We start from the raw sequence: 27983 nt of genomic DNA on the forward strand, positions 1-27983 counted from the left end.
AGGTGTCAAATCCGCGGCCCTCCAGATGTTATGGACTACAGTTCCCATCATCCCCTGCCAGCATCATGGGAACTGTATTCCATATGGGAACTGTAGTCCATAACATTATGGGAACTGTAGTCCATAACATCTGGAGGGCCGCGAATTTGACACCTGTGGTCTACTCAGACTGGCAGCAGAGACGGAGACCTTTCGCGCTGCCTGCTGCCTGGTCCTTTTAACCGGAGATGCCGGGAATCGAACTCGGGACCTTCTGAAAGCGAAGCGGAAGCTCTTCCGCCGAGCCACCGTCCCCCTCCAGCCCACAGACCTTTGCTGGGATTTTGCACAGCTCTAAAAACGGGCTGCTGGCCCTCGCCGGAGATAACATCCGAGCCCATCCCTCGCCAGAGCCAGCTCGAACCGTCCCTCTTTCTTTGCAAAAAGACGCTGGAACCTCTCAAAATAAATCCTCTTCCCCGGGTCGGGTTTCCCTCGCTGACAGAATTGCAGGAAACACACGCTCCCGGCTTCCGCTCCCAGCCCCACACAGAAGCCTGGAGGATCACTGACGGGTAAAGATAAATTTTATTCACATCCTTGTCTGCGCCGATCCACTCGAGCGCATAAAGCTGCTGGCTACAGAGTCAGGCTGTTCCTCCGTCGAGGGCTCGCTATCGCCTGCTCTGACTGGCAGGCGCTCTCCAGGAGGAGATCTTTCCCGTTTTCGCCCATCTGGCCCTTTAAACCGGAGGTGCCAAAAGGCTGAATTTGGGACCTTCTGCTTTGCTACCAAGGCAATTTTGTCCATTTTTATCCACCCGAATACTTGGGCGAGAATCAGTGTGGTTCAGGTGTCAGACTAAGATCTGGGAAACCCGGGTTCGAAACCTCACTCTCCCATGAAAACATACTTGGGTCAGCTGTAGTGTATCAAGAGGATCAAGATTGGGAGCCATAGATCGACTTCTCCTCCATCAATCTGTCCAAGCCCCTTTTAAAGCTATCCAGGTGAGTGGCCATCACCACCTCCTGTGGCAGCAAATTCCAAACACCAATCACACGTTGCGTGAAGAAGTGTTTCCTTTTATCAGTCCTAATTCTTCCCCCCAGCATTTTCAATGAATGCCCCCTGGTTCTAGTATTGTGAGGACGTCTATACACTACCCTAAAACTATCTGCAGACTACTCCTGGCGTTCACCCTCTGGGAATCTGTGGACGAGGAGCTACCCGTGTTCCCACTCTGTGTCTTTCCTTGCAAGAAGCTTATCTCCATTTTAAGTACAGCTTGTTCTATCCTCTACAGATTTAAAAGCATGTTCAGGCCATAATGAAAAATAAAGGGGGGGGTGACCTTCAACTCAGACCCTCACTCCAGGGCCTGGGGTATGGAAGGGAACCCCTTCCTCAGCGGTTCCCTCACTTCCAACCTCGCTCTCTGACCCTCTGTCCTTCCCATTTCCCCTTTTGCGTTTGGTTTCAGTTGTGGAAGAATTCTCAAAGCCCTGACAGATCTTGGGGGGTTTGTGTGTGTGTTAATTTCATGAGAGGGAAATCTCACTAGCGTGGTGTAGTGGTTATGACCGAGTGCACTCTAATCTGGAGAACTGGGTTTGATTCCCCGCTCTGCCACTTGAGCCGTGGAGGCTTATCTGGGGAACCAGATGAGCTTGTCCAACACCAGCCAGCTGGGTGACCTTGGGCTAGTCACAGTTCTTTGGAGCTCTCTCAGCCCCACCTACCTCACAGGGTGTTTGTTGTGAAGGGGGAAGGGCAAGGAGATTGTAAGCCTCTTTGAGTCTCCTTGCAGGAGAGAAAGGAGGGGATATAAATCCAAACTCCTTCTCCTCTTCTTCCTCTTCCTCTTCTTCATATGAACGGCTGTCAGAGCAACATTACCTGGAAGAGAATTGCATTGCACGAAACAGCTCGATGGCAGTGAACCTCCAACTCTGTGACAAGGCAGGAAAGAGGTTAGAGGCAAATTTAGTATTGGGGTAAGGTGAACCGGGGGACTGTTATGGTCCCTGGTTGCTCCAGGGGCCGAACATGGCTACCGACGCACACCCCTGCCCCGTTCCTCCGGCCAGTTCTGACGCGTGGGGCTAGTGGGTCTTGCCAGGGCTGGGCAGCGGGTGCCGGAGGGTCATGTGCTCGGCTCCTTTGAAGGGCAGTTTCTCGGCGGAGTAGTAGCGCACCACCTCCGGGACGCTGTCGAAGAGTCCGCCCGTCTGGTTGAGGGTGTATTTGTGATCCTTCGTCTGGGCGACGATGATGTGGACGCAGCCCTGGCTGGTCCTGGGGAAGAGGAAAGAGACGAGGTTGTCTTAGACTGGGGAACCTGGTTCGCCTAAACATAAGAACATAAGAACAAGCCTGCTGGATCAGACCAGAGTCCATCTAGTCCAGCTCTCTGCTACTCGCAGTGGCCCATCAGGTGCCTTTGGGAGCTCACATGCAGGATGTGAAAGCAATGGCCTTCTGCTGCTGCTGCTCCCAAGCACCTGGTCTGCTAAGGCCTTTGCAATCGCAGATCAAGAAGGATCAAGATTGGTAGCCAGAAATCGACTTCTCCTCCATAAATCTGTCCAAGCCCCTTTTTAAAGCTATCCAGGTGAGTGGCCATCACCACCTCCTGTGGCAGCATATTCCAAACACCAATCAGACGTTGCGTGAAGAAGTGTTTCCTTTTATTAGTTCTAATTCTTCCCCCCAGCATTTTCAATGGATGCCCCCTGGTTCTAGTATTGTGAGAAAGAGAGAACAATTTCTCTCTGTCAACATTTTCTACCCCATGCATAATTTTATAGACTTCAATCATATCCCCCCTCAGCCGTCTCCTCTCCAAACTAAAGAGTCCCAAACGCTGCAGCCTCTCCTCATAAGGAAGGTGCTCCAGTCCCTCAAGCATCCTCGTTGCCCTTCTCTGCACTTTTTCTATCTCTTCAATATCCTTTTTGAGATGTAGCAACCAGAACTGAACACAGTACTCCAAGTGCGGTCGCACCACTGCTTTATATAAGGGCATGACAATCCTTGCAGTTTTATTCTCAATTCCTTTCCTAATGATCCCCAGCATAGAGTTTGCCTAGCTTGGTGTTCCCTATTCTGGTGGCAGCCGCGCTGGCAGAGATCCGACAACATGTGAAACCACGCTTGGCTTCTAAGTACGGTTAGTGCGGCTGCTGGATGAACATTCAAATAGCCATTTACCCCAGTTCGGTCTCCTTTTTCCCACACAGCTCCGAACCGAGCACTTAGCCAAGGAATGAGCCAGAATTACGTTCTTTCGGCGTAGCATAGTGGGTAAGAGCAGGCGGATTCTAATCTGGAGGAACCGGGTTTGATTCCCTGCTCTGCCACTTGAGCTGTGGAGGCTTATCTGGGGAACCAGATTAGCTTGTGCACTCCGACACATGTCAGCTGGGTGACCTTGGGCTAGCCACAGTTCTTTGGAGCTCTCTCAGCCCCACCCACCTCACAGGGTGTCTGTCGTGGGGAGGGAGGGGGAAGGAGATTGTAAGCCCCTTTGAGTCTCCTACAGGAGAGAAAGGGGGGATATAAATACAAACTTCTTCTTCAGTGGCGTAGGAGCTGCAGTGGCGTAGGAGGTTAAGAGCTCGTGTATCTAACCTGGAGGAACCGGGTTTGATTCCCAGCTCTGCTGCCTGAGCTGTGGAGGCTTATCTGGGGAATTCAGATTAGCCTGTGCACTCCCACACACGCCAGCTGGGTGACCTTGGGCTAGTCACAGCTTCTCAGAGCTCTCTCAGCCCCACCCACCTCACAGGGTGTTTGTTGTGAGGGGGGAAGGGCAAGGAGACTGTAGGCCCCTTTGAGTCTCCTGCAGGAGAGAAAGGGGGGATATAAATCCAAACTCCTCCTCCTCCTCCTCCTCCTCCTCCTCCTCCTCCTCCTCCTCCTTCTTCTTCTTCTTCTTCTTCTTCTTCTTCTTCTTCTTCTTCTTCTTCTTCTTCTTCTTCTTCTTCTTCTTCTTCTTCGAACAAGAGCTTGAGAGCAGCCAGCCGGGGGCGGCTTTCAGAAGACAGACTCCTCGCTAGGTACCCGTTAGCCCGTCCCTCCTACCAACTCAATGCCTCTCTCGTTATTTTTTTTAAAACCCCTTCCTTTCTCTGCTCCGATTGTTTCAATGGCAAGGGCTTAGCATCCTGAGGAAGGAAGCGGGCCGCACCCCGGCCAGTGATCCTCCACAGCGCCAGGCAGTAGAAATAGAAAGGCCAAAAGGGGCAGCGGAGGGAACTGGGGGGGAGGGGAGTCCATCTTTGACCCCCTCTTGTAGGCTTGGAGCGGGGGTGGGGGGCGGGAAACAAAGCCGGGGCCCGAAAGCTGCTGGAAGAAAACGAGGCCTGTATGGAGAAGGGCCGGGCCTCAGGCCTTTGTGGGCAAGGTCGCCCAAGAAAGACGCCCAGAATTGTTGGCGTACACGGTCAGAGGCTCTTTTATTATGTATGTGGCAAATGCGGTACGACAACTTTGCGGGCGTGGCGCTGATTTTATGGTACCTGCAAAGGAGTTATGTACCACTGAGGGGGAATGGCACTTTGCACGAGCTCAGGGACCCTCTCGATTCCCCCTCCACAACTTGTTCCTTGATAACTTTCTCTGCTCCTCATCTCATAAGAACATAAGAACAAGCCAGCTGGATCAGACCAGAGTCCATCTAGTCCAGCTCTCTGCTACTCGCAGTGGCCCACCAGGTGCCTTTGGGAGCTCACGTGCAGGAGGTGAAAGCAATGGCCTTCTGCTGCTGCTGCTCCCGAGCACCTGGTCTGCTAAGGCATTTGCAATCTCAGATCAAGGAGGATCAAGATTGGTAGCCAGAGATCGACTTCTCCTCCATAAATCTGTCCAAGCCCCTTTTACAGATATCCAGGTGAGTGGCCATCACCACCTCCTGTGGCAGCATATTCCAAACCCCAATCACACGTCGCGTGAAGAAGTGTTTCCTTTTATTAGTCCTAATTCTTCCCCCCAGCATTTTCAATGTATGCCCCCTGGTTCTAGTATTGTATTGTAGTTAGTATTGTAGTTCTAGTATCTCCCATGACTTCTATCTGCTCGGGGGGGGGGGGAGAGGGGAGGGGGGAGACAATTTAACAGTGCAGTGAAGTGTGCTTGACCTGCAAAACACCGCAAAGGGAAAGAGCTGGATCTCTCTCCCACAGCACTGTTGCCCTGGCCTAATCAAAACAGTAGCCCTCTTGGCTTCATTTAATGAAGAAACAGTAGATCCAGTTGCCGATTTTCCGAGCCCTGTGCAACACGGTTCTCCCCACCCTCACCATTAGCCCCCCACTGAAATGTGGCCTCATTTTAACCTCCTCCCAAACACTCACTTCAGCGCAATGGAGTACTTGCTGGTGCCCGTCTCGCTGGTCCGCACCAAGTATCCGGCTTCCTTGCAGAGCTGCAGCCGGTTCTCGGCCTCGGCTCGTGTGATGGCCCCGTGAAACCACCTGCACAAGAAGGACAAAATGAGGGTCTGAATGAGGCGAAGGAGGATAAAGTAAGGGTCTGAAGGAGGTGAAGGAAGACAAAGTGAGGGTCTGAATGAGGCGAAGGAGGATAAAGTGAGGGTCTGAAGGAGGCGAAGAAAAAGTGAGGGTCTGAAGGAGGCGAAGGAGGACAAAGTGAGGGCCTGAAGAAGGCAAAGGAGGACAAAGTGAAGGTCTGAAGGAGGTGAAGGAGGACAAAGTGAGCGTCTGAAGGAGGCGAAGGAGGACAAAATGAGGATCTGAAGGAGGCGAAGGAGGACAAAGTGAGGGTCTGAAGGAGGCGAAGGAGGACAAAGTGAGGGCCTGAAGGAGGCGAAGGAGGACAAAGTGAGGGTCTGAAGGAGGCCAAGGAGGATAAAGTGAGGGTCTGAAGGAGACAGAAGATAAAATGAGGGTCTGAAGGAGGCGGAGGATAAAATGAGGGCCTGAAAAAGTGGTCCAAGTGGTCCACTGTTTGACGTGTAAAGGTCCACTCCCCCTGAACATGGAGGTTCCACTTGGCTATTCACAACTAACAACTAGAGCTAAATTTGAGTTCAGTAGCACTTTATTTATTTATTTTTCAGTTTTTTTATACCGCCCCGTCCCCTAAGGGTTTAAGAGACCGACAAGATTCTCGGAATATAAATGTCCGAGAGTCAACTCTATGATTCTATGAAAAATCCCAAAATATTGCTGTTCTTTCATGTGCTGCTAGAAGAGAATACAGAAGAGAAGAAGAAGAGTTTGGATTTATATCCCCCCTTTCTCTCCTGTAGGAGACTCAAAGGGGCTTACAATCTCCTTGCCCTTTCCCCCTCACAACAAACACCCTGTGAGGTGGGTGGGGCTGAGAGAGCTCCGAGAAGCTGTGACTAGCCCAAGGTCACCCTGCTGGCGTGTGTGGGAGTGCACAGGCTAACCTGAATTCCCCAGATAAACCTCCACAGCTCAGGCGGCAGAGCTGGGAATCAAACCTGGTTCCTCCAGATTAGATACATGAGCTCTTAACCTCCTACGCCACTGCTGCTCCCACTTTTCTCAACTGTAATGAGTCTCAAAGCAGTCTCAAAGCAGCTTACGAACTCTTTCCCTTCCTCTCCCCACAACAGACTCAAATCTAAGGCCCCTTCCGCACATGCAGAATAATGCATTTTCAACCCACTTTGCAGCTGTGCGGAATAGCAAAATCCACTTGCAAACAATTGTGGAAGTGGGCTGAAAGTGCATTATTCTGCACGTGCGGAAGGGGCCTCAGTTTTCCCGCTGCAGACCAATATACGCTACTGCCCTAAAGCAAATAATTAAAGAGATCTTGTCTTCCATTAATTTATACCACAACAATTATAAGGGCAGACCTGTAATTTGATCTCCTTTTTCATTTGTAAATAGTGCGTCTGGGATGGGGGACTCAGACTGCAACTGTGGCGGTGGAGGAGGGGAGGGGGGCAGGGTTAAACCCTCCTCTCTATTTCCAACAGTGGCCAACCAAATGCCCCCTAGAAAACTGCAAAGGAGGTTCCGAATAGACTCCGCTCGCGCCTGAGATTTGCGGCCAGCGTCTGGTTATCATCAGGGGTATTGTGCCTTTGAATATGGAGGTTCTATTTTTAGTCCGCCCGCCTAAAGCTAGCCGATAGAGGCACGCATCCGGACTCCCGTCTAATCCCTTTGAGTCCCCCCCCTTTTTATTTCTAAAGCTACTTATCAGAGCGACCATGGCAACATTTCACAGCAATTAATTCCATCGTTTCATTACGAGCTTCCCTTTGCGCGTCCTTGAACTTCCTGCCACTCAAGTCATTCAGCGAACGGCCTTGCGTTTCGGCGCCGGGAAAAGGGAGCAGATTGTTCTTAACCGTCTCTCCTTTCAGGCAGCGCTCGTATCTTCCTAAGCTTTTCATGACCACTTTTCGGGGACTTTTCAGTCTCGGGGGAATGAGTTTATAAAGGATGAGGGAGAACACAATGCGGTTTATAACAATTTTCTCGCAGGGTGGAGAAGGTAGAGAGAGCTTTTGATTCCTCTACCATAATTTAGGGGCCTGTAATGAAATGGTTGCCAAATAGCTTCAGAACAGAAAGAAGGGGGCCTTCTGGTTCATTCAGCAAGTGATTCATCTGCAGAATTCATAAGAACATAAGAACTGGCCTGCTGGATCAGACCAGAGTCCATCTAGCCCAGCTCTCTACTACTCGCAGTGGCCCCCCAGGTGCCTTTGGGAGCTCACAGGCAGGATGTGAAAGCAATGGCCTTCTGCTGCTGCAGCTCCCGAGCACCTGGACTGTTAAGGCCTTTGCAATCTCAAATCAAAGAGGATCAAGATTGGTAGCCATAAATCGACTTCTCCATAAATCTGTCCAAGCCCCTTTTAAAGCTAAAGGGGAATACTAGGGGAATAGCTCAATTTGGATTTAGTGGCACTTTCGTGACCCGCAAGACTTTTGGACTGTGAGTTTTCAAAAGTAAGAGATCCATTTGAATCTGATGAAGAGAGCTTTTGACTCTCTGACAGCCCATACTCTAAGAAGGTTTAGTCTTTCAAGGTGCAACTGGATTCAAATCTCGCTCTTCTGCTGTAAATAAAGAAGAGTTGGTTTTTAATCTCTTGATTTTATCTACTGTTAAGGAGTCTCAAAGTGGTTTACAATCACAATCCCTTCCCCTCCCCACAACAGACACCTTGTGAGGTAGGTGGGGCTGAGAGAGTTCTGAGAGAACTGTGACTGGCCCAAGGTCACCCAGTGGACTTCACATGAAGGAGCAGAGAAGAAGAAGAAGAAGAAGAAGAAGAAGAAGAAGAAGAAGAAGAAGAAGAAGAAGAAGAAGAAGAAGAAGAAGAAGAAGAAGAAGAAGAAGAAGAAAAGGAAGAAAAGGAAGAAGAAAAGAAGAAGAGGAGTAGGGGGAGTTTGGATTTATATCCCACCTTTCTCTCCTGTAAGGAGACTCAAGGTGGTCTACAAACTCCTTTCCCTCCCTCTCCCCACAACAGACACCTTCTGAAGTAGGTGGGGCTGAGAGAGTCCTAAGATAACTGTGAGTAGCCCAAGGTCACCCAGCAGGAATGCAGGAGTGTGGAAACACATCTGGTTCACCAGCTAAGCCTCCGTCACTCAGGAGGAGGAGTGGGGAATCAAACCCGGTTCTCCATGTTAGAATCCACCTGCTCTTAACCACTACGTTATGCTGGCTCTCTCTTAGGGCAACGGCCAGTGTCTTACGGCTGTTTCTCCAGGGCTACGGCGGGATCCACGTGCTCCCCATCGGCACCAGGGTCTGCCGTCCCCGGGGGCTTCACCATCTTGGAGGGCCAGCTTCTCTGGCGGCGATGCTGCTGCCGTGGCGGCACCTGAGCTTCTTCTTTGGATGCTGCTGCTGCTCGCTCGGAGCTCTCAAACTGGACTGGAAGAGACAGGGAGACGGCATCAGGAGCGATTGGAGGGGGGGGGTCTCATACCTTCACAGGCCCCAGCGGAGAAGACGGCCCGTTTTTTGAACGGTGTCAGATAAATTTGTGGAGGAAGCAAGGCTTAGCCCTTTCAATCCACTTTCAATGCCCTTTGCAGCTGGATTTTACTGGGCGGAATAGCAAAACTCCCCCTGCAAACAATTGTGGAAGTGGATTGAAAGTGCATTATTCTGCAGGTGCGGAAGGGGCATTACGGCCCTCCGCACAAGGAAGAGCCAGTCCTCATATCATTCCAAGGCAGGCAGGTTCTAGTGGAGGTAGTTGCAGGTCAACATCCAACAGGTGATGCTTCTTCCATGCTTCTTTTGAGGTTTTTTTCCCCATCACAATTCTTGTATTGTTTTGATGGGGATCGAGCTGCTTCTTTCTTTTTTAAGGCCAGGAAAGGTTTTGAACTGAACTGAAAAACTGGATTCCAGGTCATGACAGTGGCAAACCACCTCTGAATGTCTCTTGCCTTGAAAACCCTACAAGGCTGCCCCAAGTCAGCAAAACCACACAGACACACACACACACACACACACACACACACAAACTGCCTGGCCCTTTGAACAGGAGATGCGGGGAATTGAACCTGTGGCCTTCTACATGCCAAGCAAAGGCTCATCCACTGAGCCCCAGCTCATAAGGACATAAGAACGAACCTGCTGGATCAGACCAGAGTCCCTCTAGTCCAGCTCTCTGCTACTCGCAGTGGCCCACCAGGTGCCTTTGGGAGCTCACCTGCAGGAGGTGAAAGCAATGGCCTTCTGTGGCTGCTGCTGCTCCCGAGCACCTGGTCTGCTAAGGCATTCGTAATCTCAGATCAAGGAGGATCAAGATTGGGAGCCAGAGATCGACTGTCCAAGCCCCTTTTAAAGCTATCCAGGTTAGTGGCCATCACCACCTCCTGTGGCAGCATATTCCAAACACCAATCACACGTAGCATGAAGAAGTGTTTCCTTTGATTAGTCCTAATTCTTCCCCCCAGCATTTTCAATGGATGCCCCCTGGTTCTAGTATTGTGAGAAAGAGAGAAAAATTTCTCTCTGTCAACATTTTCTACCCCCTGCATAATTTTACAACTTCAATCATATCCCCCCTCAGACGTCTCCTCTCCAAACTAAAGAGTCCCAAACGCTGCAGCCTCTCCTCATTAGGAAGGTGCTCCAGTCCCTCAATCATCCTCGTTGCCCTTCTCTGCACTTTTTCTATCTCTTTCTATCTAGCTCCTACTCAGACTGGCCGAGGCTCTCCAGGGGCTTAGAAAAAGAAGAGGAGTTTGGAATTATACGCCGCCTTTCTCTCCTGTAAGGAGACTCAAGGTGGCCTACAAGCTCCTTTCCCTTCCTCTCCCTACAACAGACACCTTGTGAGGCAGGTGGGGCTGAGAGAGTCCTGAGAGAACTGGGACTAGCCAAAGGTCACCCAGCAGGAATGTAGGAGTCCGGAAACACATCTGGTTCACCGGATAAGCCTCTGCCACTCAGGTGGAGGAGAGGGGAATGAAACCCGGTTCTCCAGATTAGAATCCACCTGGTCTTAACCGCTACACCATGCTGGCTCTCAGGTGGAGGTCTTCCACATCTCCTACTGGTACTGACTGTTCCTTTAACTGGAGATGTCGGGGTTTGAACCTGGAACCTTCGGCATGCAATGAGAGAGCACGAGGCAGAAAAGCGTTCTCCACTGCTAGATCGCTTCCCCTGCTGAATTCCAGCCTGTCCCACAGCTACAGGCCCAAAAGCCTCGCAAGAAAAACTCGAGCTTTCCCCCACCTTTCTCCATTCATGCTAATAAACGCGCATACATTAGCTAATTAATATGAAGAGATTCTCATAAATTAATAAATGAGCATAAATCAAATAAATTACCATAATTTATAATAATAGATTAGCATAAAGCAGAAACACACCCAGAAGTTTTTAGAAATCTACTTCGCTGACTGGAGGCGATTCTTAACTCGCCACAGGTGACCAAATGATCCCCTATTTGTAAACCCCGACGGTTCCTCTCAGGGTCTGTCCGCTATACCTGAAAGAGCTTTCACAATTTGGTCCTTTTTCCACTCCCAGGGCTGTTCGTACTCAGCCGGCGGCCGTTCGTCGTTCTCGGGTAACCAGGCGTCGGGTTGGGGACCCCCTACCTTCGACGGCTCATAGGGGGTGTCGTAAAGCTGAGGGGGTTTGACCGCTTGGCGCTTGACGGCGACATCTCCCTTGTTCCCGGGGTCCGCTGGCTCATCCAGGAGTAAGACGGCTTTGACCAAAGGGTCCTTGGAGCCCCGCCTCCGGATCTCTGGAAGGGAAACAAAAATGGAGTCAAAAACACGGCACACTTCTAAAGGAGAGAAGAGTTTGGATTTATATCCCCCCTTTCTCTCCTATAAGGGGACTCAAAGGGGCTGACAAACTCTTTTCCCTTCCTCTCTCCACAACAGACTCTTTAGTTTGGAGAGGAGACATCTGAGGGGGGATATGATTGAAGTCTATACAATTATGCATGGGGTAGAAAATGTTGACAGAGAGAAATTTTTCTCTCTTTCTCGCAATACTAGAACCAGGGGGCATCCATTGAAAATGCTGGGGGGAAGAATTAGGACTAATCAAAGGAAACACTTCTTCACGCAACGTGTGATTGGTGTTTGGAATATGCTGCCACAGGAGGTGGTGATGGCCACTAACCTGGATAGCTTTAAAAGGGGCTTGGACAGTTTTACGGAGGAGAAGTCGATCTATGGCTCCCAATCTTGATCCTCCTTGATCTGAGGTTGCAAAGGCCTTAGCAGACCAGGTGCTCAGGAGCAGCAGCAGTAGCAGCAGAAGGCCATTGCTCTCACCTCCTGCATGTGAGCTCCCAAAGGCACCTGGTGGGCCACTGCGAGTAGCAGAGTGCTGGACTAGATGGACTCTGGTCTGATCCAGCAGGCTAGTTCTTATGTTCTTATGTTCTTTGTGAGCTAGGTGGGGCTGAGAGAGTTCTGAGAGAACTGTGACTAGCCCAAGGTCACCCAGCAGGCATGTCATAGTGGGAGAAAGCTTGTTTTCTGCTGCTCCAGAGACTAGGACACGGAGAAATGAGCTCAAAGTGAAGGAAAAAGAGATTCCACCTAAACATTAGGAAGAACTTCCTGACCGTCAGGGCTGTTCGACAGCAAAATTCACCGCCTCAGAGTGTGGTGGAGTCTCCTTCTGTGGAGGTTTTTAAAGAGAGGCTGGATGGCCACCTGTCAGGAGCGTTTTGATTGTGTGTTCCTGCATGGCAGGGGGCTGTGAGGCGGGTGGGGCTGAGAGAGTCCTGAGAGAACTGTGACTAGCCCAAGGTCACCCAGCAGGAATGTAGGAGTGTGGAAACACACCTGGTTCACCGGATAGGCCTCCGCCACTCAGCTGGAGGAGTGGGGAATCAAACCCGGTTCTCCAGATCAGAATCCACCTGCTCTGAACCACTACGCCACGCTGGCTCTCATACCCCAAGATCTCGGTGCTCCCGAATCTAGCTCTTCTACTGCAGATCAATTCAGCTACCCTCTGAAATCCGATTAGAAACTGATACCAAACTTGGCACAGTGCAGTGGCAGAAACATGGGATTCTTGGCCAGGTGCGGCTTGCGTCCCAGAGTCCCTCGCTCGCTCCAGGATGGCGGCAGGCACGAATCAAAAACAGGGTGCGAACGGATGGTACGGGAAACTCTTCCAGACTGTGCCGAGTCCCACAATCGGCGACGCCTCCAGCAACAATGACCCGCTCTGGCTCCGGCTCCCAGCGTGGCCATTTCCTGTTATTCTGTCCAGCTGTGACAACTCTGGGATGGGATGCCAGAGACCCACGAGCTAGTGACAAATGTCCGGTTGGTTGCTAAGTGGCCCGAGTGTGGGGGTTGGTGTGTGAGTGTGCAGCTGACGCAGAGAAGGCACCGTGCCTATTCTACCCTGCCTCTTCAATTAAAAAAAAAATCTCCCTTTAAGATGGGCTGGAGTCCAGCGTGAGGGACATAATAGTTCCACTCTAATCTGGATGGGTCAGACCTCACCCGGAATACTGGGTCCAATTCTGGCCACCCCGATTCAAGAAGGAGGTTGATGAGCTGGAATGGGTCCTCAGAAGGGCGAACAAAATGGTAAAATGTCTGGATTTCATGCCCTACAACGAAGGTGTCAAACTCGCGGCCCTCCAGATGTTATGGACTACAGTTCCCATCATCCTGATGATGGGAACTGTAGTCCATAACATAAGAACATAAGAACTAGCCTGCTGGATCAGACCAGAGTCCATCTAGTCCAGCACTCTGCTACTCGCAGTGGCCCACCAGGTGCCTTTGGGAGCTCACCTGTAGGATGTGAAGAAGAAGAAGAAGAAGCAGCAGCAGCAGCAGCAGCAGCAGCAGCAGCAGCAGCAGCAGCGGCGTTTGGATTTATATCCCCCCTTTCTCTCCTGCAGGAAACTCAAAAGGGCTTACAATCTCCTTGCCCTTCCCCCCTCACAACAAACACCCTGTGAGGTAGGTGGGGCTGAGAGAGCTCCGAGAAGCTGTGACTAGTCCAAGGTCACCCAGCTGGCGTGTGTGGGAGTGCCCAGGCTAATCTGAATTCCCCAGATAAGCCTCCACAGCTCAGGCGGCAGAGTTGGGAATCAAACCCGGTTCCTCCAGATTAGATACACGAGCTCTTAACCTCCTACGCCACTGCTGCTCCTGAGCAATGGCCTTCTGCTGCTGCTGCTGCTGCTCATGAGCACCTGGTCTGCTAAGGCATTTGCAACCTCAGTTCAAGGAGGATCAAGATTGGTAGCCAGAGATCGACTTCTCCTCCATAAGTCTGTCCAAGTCCTTTTTAAAGCTATCCAGGTTAGTGGCCATCACCACCTCCTGTGGCAGCATATTCCAGACACCAATCACACGTTGCGTGAAGAAGTGTTTCCTTTTATTAGTCCTAATTCTTCCCCCCAGCATTTTCAATGAGTGCCCCCTGGTTCTAGTATTGTGAGAACATCTGGAGGGCCGCGAGTTTGACACCTATGCCCTACAAGGAGCCGCTTAGGGCGCTAGGTATGTTTAGTCTGGTGAAGAGAAAGTTAAGGGGTGACGTGATTTGGAGGGATGTCATGTTGGTGAGGGAGAAAGCTTGTTTTCTGCTGCCTCAGAGACGAGCACCAGGAGTCATGGGTTCAAGGTGCAGGAAAAGAGATCCCTATTAGGAAGAACTTTCTGACTGTCAGGGCTGTTTGACAGTGGAATTCACTGCCTCGGTGGTGTATGCATTTTTTTTGGGGAAAAAATAAATAAATGCCTCCCTTTCATTATTGAGCATTCCAGCTCTCTTGTCTCTTTTCATTATTTAGCATTCCAGCTCTCCGAACCAGCGTGGCGTAGTGGCTAAGAGCAGGTGCACTCTGATCTGGAGAACCGGGTTTGATTCCCCGCTCTGCCACTTGAGCTGTGTGAGGCTTATCTGGGAAACCAGATTAGCCTGTGCACTCCAACACATGCCAGCTGGGTGACCTTGGGCTAGTCACAGTTCTTCGGAGCTCTCTCAGCCCCACCCACCTCGCAGGTTGTGAGGAGAGGAAGGGAAAGGAGATTGTCAGCCCCTTTGAGTCTCCTTACAGGAGAGGAAGGGGCGATATAAATCCAACTCTCCTTCTTCTTTCCCCATGTCCATAAGGTCAGAATCCCTCGACCAGCTGCCAAAGCAGTCACTCGAAATGCGTCTTCTCTTCTCTCCACACCACAACCAACACACCCCGCCTTGTCTCGCGAAGCAGAGAGGCAGGAAATGGGAAGCCTAGTTTCCTGACCCCGAGTTCCCCCCTCACATTTATGCCGTGCCTGCCCCAACTGTGCCAACATTTTACTTTCCCCTTCCTCAGATTAAAACAGCCAGGCTTATTTTAATACATTTGCAGAGCGATCCAAGGCAATGTTTACTTAGTAAGAAACCCCACCTCATTCAAGAGGGCCGTGCAAGAGCTTTCATGATTACAGCCTATAGTATAAACTTGGGATGTTTATACGATTGCAGTCAATACTGTAAACTGCGGAAAGTCACGTACTCAGCAAACAGAACGTCAACAAAGCAGGGTTCCGCCCCAACCCTACAGGGATATCATCTTTCAGGGAGATCCCATGAAGAAGAAGAGTTTGGATTTATATCCTCCTTTCTCTCCTGTAAAGAGACTCAGGGTGGCTTACTATCTATCTATCTATCTATCTATCTATCTATCTATCTATCTATCTATCTATCTATCTATCTATCTATCTATCTATCTATCTATCTATCTATCTATCTATCTATCCATCATCTCTCTCTCTCTCTCTCTCTCTCTCTCTCTCTCTCTATCATCACACATCCATCCATCCATCCATCCATCCATCCATCCATCCATCCATCCATCCATCCATCCATCCATCCATCCAACTCTATCATCTATCCATCTATCCATCTATCCATCTATCTATCTAACTCTATCTATCATCTATCCATCTATCCATCCATCCATCCATCCATCTAATCTATCTAATCTATTTATTTATGGGATTTTTATATCGCCCAACCCCCGGAGGGCTCTGGGCGGTGCACAACACAGATTCCACATACAATATATACAGACAAAAACCCCATTAAATTAAAATGATTTAAATTTAAATTTAAGAGTTTAAAACACAGCGGAAAATTCAATATGGCGTCAGCAATAACCCCAGTTAAACCCTCCCAAGGAGGGGGAAAGAGAACAAAAGTGGGTCCCCTAGATGACAGGGGGACTCCGAAACCAGGGGAATAGAAGGGGCACCTCGATCAACGGCTGGGCACTCCAAAAGCCCGGTGGAACAACTCAGTCTTACAGGCCCTGCGGAATTCACCAAGATCCCGCAGGGCCCGGACAGCTGGAGGAAGAGTGTTCCACCAGGCAGAGGCCAAGGCTGAAAAGGCCCTGGCCCGAGTGGAGGCCAGCCGCCTCCTCCCCCCCCCCCCAACAAACACCCTGTGAGGTAGGTGGTGCTCTGAAGAGAGAGCTCTGAAGAGCTGTGATTAGCCCAAGGTCACCCAGCTGCCATGTGTGGGAGTGCACAAGCTACTCGGGTCCACCAGATAAGCCTCCACAGCTCAAGTGGCAGAGCAGGGAAATCAAACCCGGTTCTCCAGATTAGACTGCACCTGCTCTTAACCACTATATCACTGCTGCTCTCCAAGCAGGTTTGGTACTTGGAAGGGAAACCACCAAGAAAGGCTCTGAAGAGGAAGATGATGGCTAAACATTTCTACTTCCCATTTGGTTTGAAAGCCCCTTGCTGGGGTCATTATATGTTGGCAGCTAAGCAGGGTGGGTACTTGGATGGGAGACCACCCAGAAAGACTCTGTAGAGGAAGGCCATGGCAAACTATCTCTGCAAAATCCCTTTCCTTGAAAACCCAAGTAGGGATCACCGTATTTCGGCTGCACCTTGATGGCACTTTAGACCCAGACATAGCAGAGGGAAGGACAAACAATTTCTAAGTTAGGGTTGCTGGTTCTGGGATGGGAAATATCTGAAGACCGAATCATAGAATCATAGAGTTGGAAGAGTCCATAAGGGCCATCAAGTCCAATCCACCTGCCATGCAGGAACACACAATCGAAACACTCCCGACATATGTTCATCCAGCCTCTGTTTAAACCCCTCCAAAGAAGGAGACTCCAGCACTCTCCAAAGCAGTGAGTTTCACCGTCGAACAACCCTGCCAGTCAGAAAGTTCTTCCTAATGTTGAAGTGAAATCTCTTTTCCTGCTCTTGAACCCATGACTCCTGGTCCTAGTCTCTGCAGCAGCAGAAAACAAGCTTGCTCCCTCTTCGACATGGCATCCCTTCAGATATCTAAACACGGCTATCATGTCACCTCTTGACCTTCTCTTCACCAAACTAAACATCCCCAGCTCCCTGAGTCTCTCCTCGTAGGGCATGGATACCAGACGTTTGACCATTTTGGTTGCCCTCCTCTGGACCCGTTCCAGCTTGTCAATATCCTTCTTGAACTGCGGTGCCCAGAACTGTACACAATAGTCCAGGTGAGGTCTAACCAATGAAGAATAGAGAGGTACAATTACATCCTCCGATTTAGATTAAGCCTGCAATTCCTGTGGATCTCCTGAAATTCATGGATTGAGCATTCCTCTTATCAGCCTCACCAGCATAGCCAATTGGCCCTGCTGGTGGGGCTGATGGGAATTGTAGTCCATGAACATCTGGAGAGCCACAGGTTGCAGGCCCCTGATCTCGAAAAAATGCAGAATAGAGAGGTACAATTACATCCCTCCATCTAGTCACGAAGCTGCAACTGGAGTAGGTAAACCTACTCTGCACATCAAAACCCTGTGGAGTTGCCACATTTTTTTAAAAAAAGTCCTTCCACAAGTCCTCCAGGAGAGACAGCAGCTACAAGGCATTCACAGAAGGAAAATAACGCTGATGGGGGACTTTTGGAATATGTGCTCAGTCCCAAAGGATCACAGCTCTGGAAGTCTATGAATGACGCTTCATTATTGGGGATAACTGGGTTAGTAAAGTGATCCCACAGTTTAAGGCACACTGTGTGTATGCGCGCGCGCAGGCGCATGGATGCACTTTGCTGCCGCGGTATCGCTTGAACAGGGAGCGAAGCAGGAAGCGGTAAAGATTACTTTTTCCTTCCCTAACAATGAGCGCCAGCTGTCGTTTATTAAATGCCAAGCCCCTTCCTGCGCTTCCTTTGCTATCTCAGGAAGGCCTACGTGTAGGGTACCACGCACACTTTCTCCGTCTGACCTTTGCCTGAGGATATACACACGTGACTGGGGGGTGCGCCATGGCAGAATTTGAACCCTGATCTCTTTACCTGGGAAAAAGGCAAACTCCATGCTGGGGATAATTAGGAAAGGAGTTGATAATAAAACCGCAAGGATTGTCATGCCCTTATATAAAGCCGGGGTGCGACCGCACTTGGAGTCCTGTGTTCAGTTCTCTGGTCGCCGCATCTCAAAAAGGATATTGAAGAGATCGAAAAAGTGCAGAGAAGGGCAACGAGGATGATTGAGGGACTGGAGCACCTTCCCTATGAGGAGAGAGTAAGGCTGCAGCGTTTGGGACTCCTTAGTTTGTGAGAGGAGACGTCTGAGGGGGGATATGACTGAAGTCTATAAAATTATGCATGGGGTAGAAAATGTTGACAGAGAGAAATGTTTCTCTCTTTCTCACAATACTAGAACCAGGGGGCATCCATTGAAAATGCTGGGGGGAAGAATTAGGACTAATCAAAGGAAACACTTCTTCACGCAACGTGTGATTGGTGTTTGGAATATGCTGCCACAGGAGGTGGTGATGGCCACTAACCTGGATAGCTTTGAAAAGGGCTTGGACAGATTTATGGAGGAGAAGTCGATCTATGGCTACCAATCTTGATCCTCCTTGATCTCAGATTGCAAAATGCCTTAGGCAGGACCAGGTGCCTCAGGAGTGCAGCAGCAACAGAAGGCTGCTGCTTTTCACCTCCTGCACGCGGAGTCTCCAAAGGCACCTGGTGGGCCACTGCGAGTAGCAGAGTGCTGGACTAGAGGGACTCTGGTCTGATCCAGCAGGCTCCTTCTTATGTTCTTATGAATGTGGAAGCTGTCCACCTTCCCACAAGAGGTGAGAAAAGTCAAAACCCAGTCAATTGGATAATGAAGTAATGCCTTCCAATGGGCTATTGTTTGGCTGTGATCAAATATCATTTAAGACCCCCAAATCCAAAAACGTCTGTGTCTATCATCACAGCTGCTAGACGCAGGGGTGGGCAACTATGGCCCTCCAGGTGTTCGTGGACTACAATTCCCATCAGCCCCTGCCAGCATGGCCAATTGGCTATTTTGGCAGGGGCTGATGGGAATTGTAGTCCACGAACATCTGGAGGGCCATAGTTGCCCACCCCTGTGCTAGAGGGATGGTTACCCAGAACTGGAAATCTAAAATGATGCCATCAAAGGAAGACTGGCTGAATACCTTACCGGAATACACAGCAAATGATAAACTATCTTCTTTAATTAAGAACAAAAGTATTAAATTCTTTGTGGAAAACAGGCATCCTCTTTTAAAGTTTGTGGAGAAGAGAATGGAAAATAATGGTAAATTATAGCGGCATTTAATTTAACCGCAATCTGGTTCATATAAGAAGGTTTGTGCTATTTTTTCTTCTTATCAAAGTTTATAAACTTAAAAGAATTCAAGAAATATGTCGTAAAATATGTTTTCCCGCAACTTATCTTACAATGTGGTTAAACATTATTACTGTTTCCTAAATATTGTACATAATATCGAATAATTCATGCTAAGATTGATTAAGATAATTACCATTTAATGCTTCTTATAGCACTATTCAATGCTCATAATGGTCATGATCATCTCGCATTGTTTATTGTTTAATATATCATTGTCAATAATATTACATATATACTTATTCTTCTCTTTTTATTTTACTGCAACTGTAAATGTTACAATACGGTTCCCATTTCTCTTAATTTTCTGTTCTGTTTATGCTTACAAAAATAAAATAAAAATAAATTGGAAAAAAAAGAAAAGAAATATGTTGGTAAGTAATAACTAAGATTATTGAAACGAAACTTTTTTCTGTGAAAGCGTTATTTTTCTATCAGTTTCTTAATTTAAATGAGCTAATCATAATTGTGATTTACTCGATGTAGGTTGTTTTGTCACTAGTCTGCAATTTTTGTTTTTTTTCTGTTTGTATTTTTTTTGTTAAATAAACTTTACTTTTATTAAAAAAAAAACACATCTGTGTAGACAGCGGCTTCCCCCTTTCTAAATTTCATGATGGTGTCATCCACCGGCAAGAGTGAAACCCACATGTCCCCAAATCCTGCTGCAATTCGGGACAACTCCCCTGGGCAAACCCCACAGGGTAACAATATCTCTCAATTACCACCCCCCACCCCCAGCTAACATTGAAGAGCTCTCCAAGCAGGGAGATTGTTCACATTGACAGTAAAAAAATTTACCGGATTTTATTCTGCAGGCCTCTTCTACTACTGGTGCCACCCTCTACAGACACAAAGAGCTTTCCATGTCAAAGACCTGTCCTACCAAGAGTAACTTCTACAGACACAAAGAGCCTTCCAGGTCAAAGACCTGTCCTACCAATAGTAACTTCTACAGACACGTAATCCTTGTCCTACCTAATAGTGTAACTTCTATAGACATGAAGAGCTCTCCAGGTCAAAAGACCCTGAATCTACCATGCTAAAATTTCTATAGACACAAAGAGCTTTTCCTATGTTTTCAAAGACCTATCCTACCAATAGTAACTTCCACATGACATGAAAGAGCTTTCTATGTCAAAGACCTGTCCTACTAAGAGTACCTCCTGGCATACATAAAGAGCTTCCTTCATGTCAAAGACCTGTCCTACCAATAGTAACTTCTAAAGACAAAAAGAGCCTTCCATGTCAATGACCGGTCCTACCAATAGTAACTTCTATAGACACAAAGAGCCTTCCAGGCCAAAGACCTGTCCTACCAATAGTAACTTCTACAGACACAAAGACCTGTCCTACCAATAGTAACTTCTACAGACACAAAGAGCTTTCCATGTCAAAGATCTATCCTACCAATAGTAACTTCTACAGACACAAAGAGCCTTCCAGGTCAAAGACCTGTCCTACCAAGAGTAACTTCTAAAGACAAAAAGAGCCTTCCATGTCAATGACCGGTCCTACCAATAGTAACTTCTACAGACACAAAGAGCCTTCCAGGTCAAAGACCGGTCCTACTCCATTAGTAACTTCTACAGATTAATAAGAGCCTTCCAGGCTTCAAAAAAGACCTGTCCCACCAATAGTAACCTCCTTAGGGCACAAAGAGCCTTCCATGTCAAAGACCCTAGTACCACTAATAGTGCAACCTCCCAGAGGTTAAGAGCCTCCCAGGCCAAAAGACCTGTCCTACCAGCTAGTAGTCTACAGACAATAAAGAGCCTTCCTAGGTCAAACACCTGTCCTAACAATAGTAACTTCCGTAGGGAAATAAAAGAGCCTCTCCAGGTCAAAGACCTGTCCTCCAAATGGCTAAAACTTCTACATACATGGGTAAAAGAGCCTTCTAGGTCAAAGACCTGTCCTACCAATAGTAACTTCTACAGACACAAAGACGTGTCCTACCAGTAGTAACTTCTACAGACACAAAGAGCCTTCCAGGTCAAAGACCTGTCCTACCAAGAGTAACTTCTACAGACACAAAGAGCTTTCTAGGTCAAAGACCTGTCCTACCAATAGTAACTTCTACAGACACAAAGACCTGTCCTACCAGTAGTAACTTCTTATCAATAAGAGCCTTCCAGGGTCAAAGACCCGTCCTACCTAAGAGGGGTCTACAGACACAAAGAGCTTTCTAGGTCAAAGACCTGTCCTACCAACAGTAACTTCTACAGACACAAAGAGCTTTCTAGGTCAAAGACTTGTCCTACCAAGAGTAACTTCTACAGACACAAAGACCTGTCCTACCAATAGTAACTTTCTATAGACACAAAGAGCCCTCCAGGTCAAAGACCGGTCCTACCAATAGTAACTTCTACAGACACAAAGACCTGTCCTACCAAGAGTAACTTCTACAGACACAAAGACCTGTCCCTATCAAGAACTTATGACACAGCATTCCATCCTACTAAGAGTAACTTCTACATATATTAAAGAGCTTTCTAGGTCAAAGAATCTTGTCCTACCAATAAAAATCTTTCATGGTCATTGGGGGAGCCTTCCTGTAGTCAAGAATTTGTCCTACCATGTAGGTGTTAGTAACTTCTACAGACACAAAAAGCCTTCCAGGTCAAAGACCTCCAGATCACTATTAGCACCTCTCTAGCAGTTACTTTGGTAGTATTTGTTTTCTTCTCCTGTGATCCCTGCAAACACTTCCAACAGTGATCATCTTATTATATCATAAGGAAGTCCATCAGCTGTTGTTTTCTAGAAGCCTCTCAAGCCTCGCGCTGTCCTTTATGTTTGGTGCATTTGGAATCGTAATGTTATCAAAGCAATCTTCTAGGATGATAACTCCTTTGATTAGGGTTAGGAGGAGAAAAGAAAAGCCACTTCAGCAGTCTGTTTGGCCTGAACTGGTGGTGCAGTTCTAACTCTTTGTTCTCCTCACATTCTAAATAGCCATTCAGGTGCTACACTTTTAAAAAAGCAAGTGATGGGTCAAAAGCTGAAAGCTCCAAAAAAGATTTACTTTTATAGGGTGAGAGTACCTGTTCCCAAAGTCACCCAGCACTATGCCTTCTCCTGCATGTGCCTCCTGAATGGAGAGAGATACAACCAGGGCAGCATGTCATACAGAGATGCAACAGCCAGACTCCCTGAGGAAAGGAAGATCCTACTACAGAAGTGGGGACTGAGCATCTCCTAATAAAAAGGCTGTTGTATGAGCACCCCAACAGAAGTTTAATGTTTTAAAATTCCCAGCTAACGGCTTTCAGATACAACAGGAAACCTCCATTCTACTCTGAATTAGGAGGGAGCGAAAAGTCCAATTGCATGTGGCATAGATATGTGGAAAAAATGTAGTTCCTTGAGCTAAAGGGAAAGAAAAATCCTTGGATATCAGATTCTACAGTGTTTTGGGAAACAAGATGAGAAGTCATTTCAAAGAGTTAATAAAGGGTTTTCAGGAATGAAGAGAGACTTGTTCTGGAAGAGCTTGACGGAACATTTTGCCTGCATCTGTGGCTGGCATCTTCAGAGATGTATCACAGAGAGAAGCCTGTTGTGTCTTCTCTCTGTGATACACCTCTGAAGATGCCAGCCACAGACGCAGGCGAAATGTTAGGAACAAGATCTACCATTCATGTCACACAGCCCGGGAAACCCACCACAACCAGTTGAATCCGGCCGTGACAGCCTTCGATTGATTCTTTATTGAGAGTCATGCACAGGCCTGAGGCCGGTAGCCCTGCATTGTCTGAGATTCTAAGTATACTTTTCCCTATTAGTGAACATTTTCCCTCCCTGCCCATACACTGTTTTTTCAGTTCCAGCCCTGGATAAGAAGCAGTCCTGTGATGTAGTCTGCGAAATAAAGTCCACAAAGCCATGGTCTAGGACGCTTAAGATGAAAATGCATTCTCAGCAAGCGCTTGTATTCTTTGTGATAGCTGAGCCAACTTTTCTCAAACGGGGGCATGTAGGAATTAAAAGAGAGCGCGCTAAAGCGAACGAACGACACCCGGCAGAGAACGTCACCCCGAGGTTAATTGGGTACCAGGACCAAAAGCAGAGCAGTCGACAAAATTTGCCAGGAAAGAGTTGTCACGAAGTCATACATTTCTACGGCTTTGTGGGGGACAGGAAGGAGGAGGAGGAGGAGGAGGAGGAGGAGGAGGAAGAGGAGGAGAATTGGATTTATATCCCCCCCTTTATCTACTATAAGGAGATTCAAAGGGGCTTACAAACTCCTTTCCCTTCCCCCCTCACAACAAACACCCTAGGGAGAGAGGGTGGGAATGAGACTGCATTCTCCCATGCCTGTAACTAGCCCAATGTCAACAGTCTGCCTGTGTTGGGAATGCACCAGCTAACCTAGTTCCCCAGAGGCAAGCCTCCACAGCTCAAGTGGCAGAGTTGGAAATCCAAACCCTGCCTTATCCAGATTAGAGTGCACCTACTTAGCTACCACAACACGCTGGACAGTGTAATTCCTAATCCTAATGGACCCCAAATATACGTGGGCCCCCTCAGAAGGATGAAACCCATGAGGGGCTCTTACCGTGTCCTGTTTGACCTTCTCTGGTTCGGGTGCAGCTGCCGGAGTGGGGCTCGGAGCAGTGGCGGGGTAGTTTTTCCCATTCTTATCGTGGGTGTCCACTTTAATGAGGCGGTTGATGTAGGTCCCGCAGGCGGCGTTGGCCTTGGGGGTCCCCCGCGCCGGCTCCTCCGCGGGGCCGCCGTCCACGCGCGAATTCTTGCGCATCTTCCCCGCGGCGACTTGTAGGAGGCCTTGGAGGTTGTCCCGCGATAATAATGTTCCACCTGTCTTTTCCTAGTTTGGGCGCTACCCAGTTCGGTAGTATGAGTTTTATGCGGTTCTTCCCAAGCGAAGCAGGGTCTATTCGGGTAGAGTCAGGTTCTTGCAGAATGCCGCTCAGTTTGACTGCAGCTGCCCACAGTGTTCTGAAACACTGTGGAGGTTAGATGGGAACTCTTTGAACCACTTGGCTGCCATGACGGCAGAGGCATAAGACGGCGATTGGACAAAATGCAAAGCATCCATGTGTTATATGAATGATTCTGTGCCTGTCAAAGACTGGCAACAGGCTCAAGTTCTCGGAAGCCACAAATGTTACAGGCCTGAAGATAGTCTGATCCTGATGACACAGGAGGGAGGGGAGGCAGGCTCTCTCGAGCTGGCTTGTTCCCAAAGACGGGCAGAGAAAGACCAGGCAGAAGCCGGCGGCAAGAGAGTAGAAAAGGCATTCCCTGGACAAGGAGGTCTGGAGGTGGCCAGGATCGGGGCCAAACTGGACACCCCCACCCCCCACCCACTTCCTCCCACCCAGAATTTCCAATAGTTAGATTTACTGTGCAGGTTGGGAAGGAAATTGACCCATGGAGAATAAACAAACAAAACAGGGCCCTGATTTGGGGATCAGAGAGGTTGTGAGGTTGGGGGTGGTCAGGAAGGATGCTTGAAAGGTGGGAAATTAAGGGGGCAGCCCTAGAGTCTTGCACCCCCTCCCTTCCAGTGGAGAGCTACAGCTGGGGTCTCTCTAATAACCCTAAGGTCAGAGCCAAGCAGATAGAGGAAGGGTCCCTTATTGGGAGGGGGCAGATTTTCTAACCTTTCAGCCCTGGGGTGTGCTCTATTCCCTTCCTACAGGAGGGGGCCTCCTTAAACAATGGGGTGGGGGGTAGATCCAACCCAAGGCGGGGGCAGAACTGATGGCCAAGCCTGGGGAGGCCAAGAAAAAACACCTCTCCAATAATTCAGTGGGGCCAGCAACAATTGAAGGGGGGTGTTATTGGGGTCGGGGCCAATGGAGAGTCTAAGATCGGGGGCCGGGGAGGGGGGGGGTCCTTACTCTTTCACTCCCGGCCGGGGGGGTGGCAAGCGAGGCTTCTCCATGGGTGCAGGTCCAAAGGGCAAAGGGGTCCCCCGGCCTCTCCAAAGCGCCCTCCGCCTCAATCGCCTCCGGGACAGCCGCCGGCTCCCCGCCTCGCTCCCCGCGGGGCCTCTGCGGCTGCCGGACGGGGGTGGACGGAGGGCGGCCGCCGCTCCCCGCCCAGATCCGGAGGGGGCGGCCCGGCCGGAGCTGGGGGGCTGGCGGGGGCGCGCAGCCGCCGCGCGCAGTTGGCGACCTGGTGCGCGGGTTTTGCGCGCCCTGCGCCAAACGCGCGCGCCTCGGGTCCGGTGCGCCTGGCTTGGGAAAGCGCAGCCGGCGAAAGACACGAGGGGAGCAGATCCCCCCGGCCTCCCTTTGGGATCTCTGTTAATCTGTGCATCTCAGTGCATTCAAAAAGACTTACTCCACAGAGCTCGACCGCCCCACACTCCACAAAGCATTTGCATATTTCTCTCGCCTTCATTTGTTAAAGCATTTTGCATATTTCTTATTTTTTGCTCTCATTTATTAAAGCATTTTGCATATTTCTTTTTTTGCTTGTTTCATTTATTAAAGCAAGCTATCTATCTATCTATCTATCTATCTATCTATCTATCTATCTATCTATCTATCTATCTATCTATCTATCTATCTATCTATCTATCTATCTATCATCTAATCTTGGATTTTAAACCGCCCACCCCTGGGGTGGCTCTGGGTGATGAAAAAATAGCACAAACAATATTGCAATAGCAATAGGCCATTACATTACACACCATAAAATACATTAAATGAGTTAAAACAATTTACAGATTTCTTAAAACCTAGCAGCATCAGACAGCATTATAAAATACATTATAAAAGTGTGACGCCAATTTCTTTCTTTGCTCTCATTTATTAAAGCATTTTGCATATATTTTTTTGCTTGTTTCATTTATTTAGCCATTTTGCATATTTCTTTTTCTTTTTTTAATCCATCGCACCGGGAAGAGCCTTTTTGCAAAGCAGACGGGAACGGGGAGTCCTTCAAAATGCCCGGGGTGGGCTGGGGGGCTGGGGGGGGGGGCGGCATTTGCTTTTGGACAAAGAATTCTTCCTTTGAATGCGTGGTCCGTCTCCAAACCCCAGGAAGAACTGCAAAGGGTGATAGCAGGCTACTATGTCAGTACTAAACACTGACATTCAGAACTGGTTTGCGCGGACGGCAGAAGTACAACCGGTGGCACTGGCGGCAAGCTGCGCCTGCCGAGTTTCTGCCTGCTGGCTTTCGGTCCCGCATCGTCGCGCGGAAAACTCTTTGGGGGCCGTGCATCCTTGCTTAGGAGTAAGTCTTCTCGAATGCACTGAGATGCACATAAATTATTTGCAAGGACGCCGTGCAATAGATAGCAACCATTATTTAGCATCATTTGCAGAGGAAATAGCACGCTTCTCCTTTGGGATATTTCCTTCCTTCCGGGTGGGGGGGCCTGTTTAACGCATTGCAGCGCAAGACTTGGGAGGGGGGGGGTCGCCGATGGAAGCAACCCCGGCGTGTTTGCAAGAAGTGCATTCACCCCCTCCCCAATTCCCCATTAAAAAAAAAACAACTTTGCATTTTAAAACCTCAGTGAGAAAGCGTTCACCATTCATTCCTTTCTTTTGGGAAACCGGGATCACTAGTGCAAAGGGCGGGGGGCGTTGCCCGGTCTCAGAGTTTGCAAACTGAGTCAAACGACCACCGGGATGACGCAAAGTTTCCAAACGGGGAGACCCTCTTCACTCTGACGCTGCGCGAAAGGTCGGGGCGGAGGGGGTTAAAAAAAAAGGATGGCCGCGCATGCGCCAGAGCCTAGGGGGAAAGCGCGCTGCGAGCTGTGCACGTGGAGACCTGTGTGTATTAGCGGTGAGAAACTGCAACCCCCGCCCCCCACACTCCCCAGTGCATGGAATGGGTGCATATGGAAGGGGGGTTGGTGGTGGGGTGGGGAGGCAATAGTTGGTCTTCAATGCAAGTTGGGATTGCAGGTTGCTTTTCATTTGCAATTGGGGGAGGGGGGATTGTACTAGGGGAGGCCATCTTGTCACCCCCCCACCTCTCCATCTATTTTATCCTATTGCTCTTCCAAAGCCGGCCTTTTATGGCTGCCAAGTCCTGTTGGGGGGGAGAGACCAGGAAATAATACCATAGACCCCTCTCTTGATTCTTGACAAATGTATTTTCTTTTATGTACACTGAGAGCATATGCACCGGAGACAAATTCCTTGTGTGTCCAATCACACTTGGCCAATAAAGATTCTATTCTATTCTATTCTATTCTCCAAAGTGGCTGTTTCCTCCACCAGAGGAGAAGAGCTTGGATTGATAACCTGCCTTTGTCTCCTGCAAGGAGACTCAAGGTGGCTTACAGACCTCCTCTCCCCTCAGCAGACACCTTGTAAGGCAAGTGGCGGGGCTGAGAGAGTCCTGAGAGAACTGGGACTGGCCCAAGGTCAGGCCAGCAGGCTTCACGTGCAGGAACGGCAAATCCAATCCAGTCCACCAGATGAGAGTCCCCTGCTCACGGGGAGGGGTGGGGAATCGAACCCAGTGCTCCACTTTAGAGTCCACCTGCTCTTCATCACTGCGCCGTGCTTTGTGAGGGTATGCTTTGTTTGCTTTTGAAACAGGAAAAACACACTCTTGTGGTTTGTATAGCTAAACACATAAGGGGACAGAAATTTGAGTAAAGAGAGGATTGGTTGCAATTAACAAGTTTTCACTAAAGTCTGAGAATCCCCCCCAGGCAGTGGTGGGATCCAAACATTTTAGTAACAGGTTCCCATGGTGGTGGGATTCAAACAGTGACATAGCACCAATGGGGCTGGGCGTGGCACGATGGGGGCGTGACCAGGCATTCCGGGGGCGGGGCATTAATAATTTCTCTGTTACTGTAAAAAACTCTTACTGTAAAAAAAGTTCCTAATTTCCAGATGGTATCTT

The 27983-nt window shown here is 49.0% G+C and overlaps 1 protein-coding gene across 1 annotated transcript; it reads right to left on the reverse strand.

Moving 5' to 3' along the window:
• Window positions 1-1985: 1985 nt before the first annotated feature.
• LOC125436464 (SH2 domain-containing adapter protein E-like) lies at window positions 1986-26300 on the reverse strand. The gene is made up of 9 exons (XM_048503481.1): window positions 26202-26300; window positions 25001-25339; window positions 23754-23961; window positions 23254-23314; window positions 12626-12729; window positions 10959-11222; window positions 8698-8878; window positions 5338-5457; window positions 1986-2278 (listed from the first exon to the last, which is right to left on the reverse strand). The coding sequence occupies exons 1-9, from the start codon at window positions 26298-26300 to the stop codon at window positions 2086-2088; spliced, it is 1569 nt and encodes a 522-aa protein (XP_048359438.1). The 3' UTR covers window positions 1986-2085.
• Between the last annotated feature and the right edge of the window lie 1683 nt (window positions 26301-27983).

This window comes from Sphaerodactylus townsendi, linkage group LG01 (assembly GCF_021028975.2).
Source record: "Sphaerodactylus townsendi isolate TG3544 linkage group LG01, MPM_Stown_v2.3, whole genome shotgun sequence".
NCBI lineage: Eukaryota > Metazoa > Chordata > Lepidosauria > Squamata > Sphaerodactylidae > Sphaerodactylus > Sphaerodactylus townsendi.